We start from the raw sequence: 2,880 nt of genomic DNA, 5'->3' as shown, positions 1-2,880 counted from the left end.
GGACCTGGGGGTGTTGATCGACAGCCATCTGAACATCAGTCAGCATGTGCCCAGGTGGCCAAGAAGGCCAGCAGCATCCTGGCGTGCAACAGGAATAGTGTGGCCAGCAGGACCAGGCAAGTGATCATCCTCCTGTTCTCGGAACTGGTGAGGCTGCACCTCAAATCCTGTGTGTGGTTTTGGGCCCCCCACTACAAGGCAGACCTTGAGATGCTGGAGTGAGTTCAGAGAAGGGCAACAAAGCTGGTGAGGGGTCTGGAGAACAAGTCAGATGGGGAGCAGTTGAGGGAACTGAGACTGTGTAGCCTGGAGAACAGGAGGCTGAAGGGAGACCTTATCACTGTCTACAACTGCCTGAAAGGAGGTTGTAGCATGGAGGGTGTTGGTCTCTTCTCCTAAGTAGAAAGTGACAGGACAAGAGGAAACGGCCTCAAGTTGGACCCAGGAAGGTTCAGTTTGCATATTAGGAAAAATCTTTTCATGAAATAGATTGTCAGGCATTGGAACAGGCTGTCCAAGTATTGGTTGAGTCACCATCCCTGAAGGTGTTTAAAAGACATATAGATGAGGTTCTTAGGGACATGGTTTAGTGCCAGAGCTGGGTTCATGGTTGGAGTCGGTGATCTTGAGGGTCTCTTCCAACCTAAATGATTATATGATCTCATTGGGATGAGAAACATCATGGGGCAGCTCACCCATATGGAGTACCGGTATGGATGTAGGGATGGATGGATGCATGGATGCATGGATGCACGGGTGCGTGGTAGGATGGTCAGATAGATGGACTGGGACAGAGAGGAGGATTAGACTCCCCATAAGCCCAAGGGCTGGGGCCAGCCATGGCATGAGGGAACCCAGGCCAGTCCCCCTTTGTCCCCTGCTCTTGTTTCCAAGAGATCCTTTACACCCATTGCTGGCAGCCCTCCTGTGCCAGCCCCTCTCACCAGCACAAGACTCCTGGCCCAGGAGCTCTTCATGCTGCTCCTGCTACCACAGTGACAGAGCAGCCTGCCCTGAGCTGGGGAATGCAGAAATAGGTTTCTGTGCGTCATTTATTCCCCTGTTGAAGCACAGAGCACTGGGAGCAGGCTGTGGTGCCTGACAACCACAGCGAGGCAGTCCAAGGCAGATCACTGAAGGTCCTTCACCATCTCCAGGAACACTGGGCACCCACAGATGAACACTCAAAGCAGCACCGTGACGTAACATGTTGCCCCATGTCCTCCCCTGAGCCCATGAAAAACCCAAGCACAGCAGCATGGCCTTGTGAGGGAAATTTATTCAGGCTGACCACAGCTTTGGAAGAAGAGCCCAAGCTCCAAATACTGAAACTGTGGAAATCCCCCTTTATGGGGTATTTCAAAAAGATGGCCCCAATTTCAGAGATACAGTGATTTCAAAATGGGTCTATCCTTTTGAAGCACCCTGTATTACAAAGATGTGACACAGGACACTAGCTGTACCAGGGTCCCAGAAACAGGTAGACAGGCCTCTGAGTCATGGCTCTGGAGAAGTGCCACGGGTGAAGAAGTTCCTTGACAAACATGATTATCACAGATAAAATGCTCAATGCCCAGGAGGTTCCTGAGATGAATTGGAAATCACTTCTGAAGAGACATGGGTAACTTATTGCTGCTGACAGAAAAATGATTGAATCAGCTTCTTCAGTGCCACTTTCAGCTCCTGGTTCCTCATGCTGTAGATGAAGGGGTTCACTGCTGGAGGCACCACTGAGTACAGAACAGACACCACCAGATCCAGGCTTGGGGAGGAGATGGAAGGCGACTTCAGATAGGCAATCATAACAGTGCTGACAAACAGGGAGACCACGGCCAGGTGAGGGAGGCACGTGGAAAAGGCTTTGTGCCGTCCCTGCTCAGAGGGGATCCTCAGCACGGCCCTCAAGATCTGCACATAGGACACTATGATGAACACAAAACATGCAAATCCTAAACAGACACTAAGCACAATAAGCCCAGCTTCCCTGAAGTAGGTGTCTGAGCAGGAGAGCTTGAGGATCTGGGGGATTTCACAGAAGAACTGGTCCAGGGCATTGCCCTTGCACAGTGGCAGTGAAAATGTATTGGCCGTGTGCAGCAGAGCATTGAGAAACCCAGTGGCCCAGGCGGCTGCTGCCATGTGGACACAAGCTCTGCTGCCCAGGAGGGTCCCGTAGTGCAGGGGTTTGCAGATGGCAATGTAGCGATCATAGGACATGATGGTGAGAAGATAAAACTCTGCTGTGATCAAAGAGAAAAAAAAAAAAGAGCTGGGCAGCACATCCTGTATAGGAGATGTTCCTGGTGTCCAAGAGGGAATTGGCCATGGACTTGGGGACAATGCTGGAGATGCAGCCCAAGTCGAGGAGGGCGAGGTTGAGCAGGAAGAAGTACATGGGGGTGTGGAGGTGCTGGTCACAGGCTATGGTGGTGATGATGAGGCCGTTGCCCAGGAGGGCAGCCAGGTAGATGCCCAGGAAGAGCCAGAAGTGCAAGAGCTGCAGCTCCCGTGTGTCTGTGAACGCCAGGAGGAGGAACTGGGTGATGCAGCTGCTGTTGGACATTTGCTGTTTGTTGGCATGTGGGCTCTGTTCAAAAAAAGAAAAAGCAACTTTAAATTAGGACAGACTCCTCTTAGCAAAGCCACACCATTTTTCATTGATATCAGCCCAACTGAAATGCATTTCCTTTCTCAGTTTTGTGCTGGCTGAGTGTGCTGTGCGCAGCGGGACCTCTGCCTGTGTGCTGCAAGCAGCCAGCTTTGCTCTGCTGCAGTGGGGACAGGGGAGCTGGTGTGTGACAGCTCCCATGTTCACATGGACAGATGTAATCCACCTTCAATGAAAAAGATTAATATCCGTGCTCATGACTGTCAAGGGCT

The 2,880-nt window shown here is 51.5% G+C and overlaps 1 protein-coding gene across 1 annotated transcript; it reads right to left on the bottom strand.

The window, feature by feature from the left end:
- Window positions 1-1,453: 1,453 nt before the first annotated feature.
- LOC135999384 (olfactory receptor 14J1-like) lies at window positions 1,454-2,181 on the bottom strand (the record flags this gene model as incomplete). The annotated part of the gene is made up of 2 exons (XM_065652941.1): window positions 1,454-1,534; window positions 1,717-2,181. Coding segments are annotated over 2 exons (546 nt in total), but the record flags the coding sequence as incomplete, so codon positions are not given.
- Between the last annotated feature and the right edge of the window lie 699 nt (window positions 2,182-2,880).

Source organism: Caloenas nicobarica, chromosome 28 (assembly GCF_036013445.1).
Source record: "Caloenas nicobarica isolate bCalNic1 chromosome 28, bCalNic1.hap1, whole genome shotgun sequence".
Classification (NCBI taxonomy): Eukaryota; Metazoa; Chordata; class Aves; order Columbiformes; family Columbidae; genus Caloenas; species Caloenas nicobarica.
This window is presented reverse-complemented; position numbering and strand designations above follow the sequence as displayed.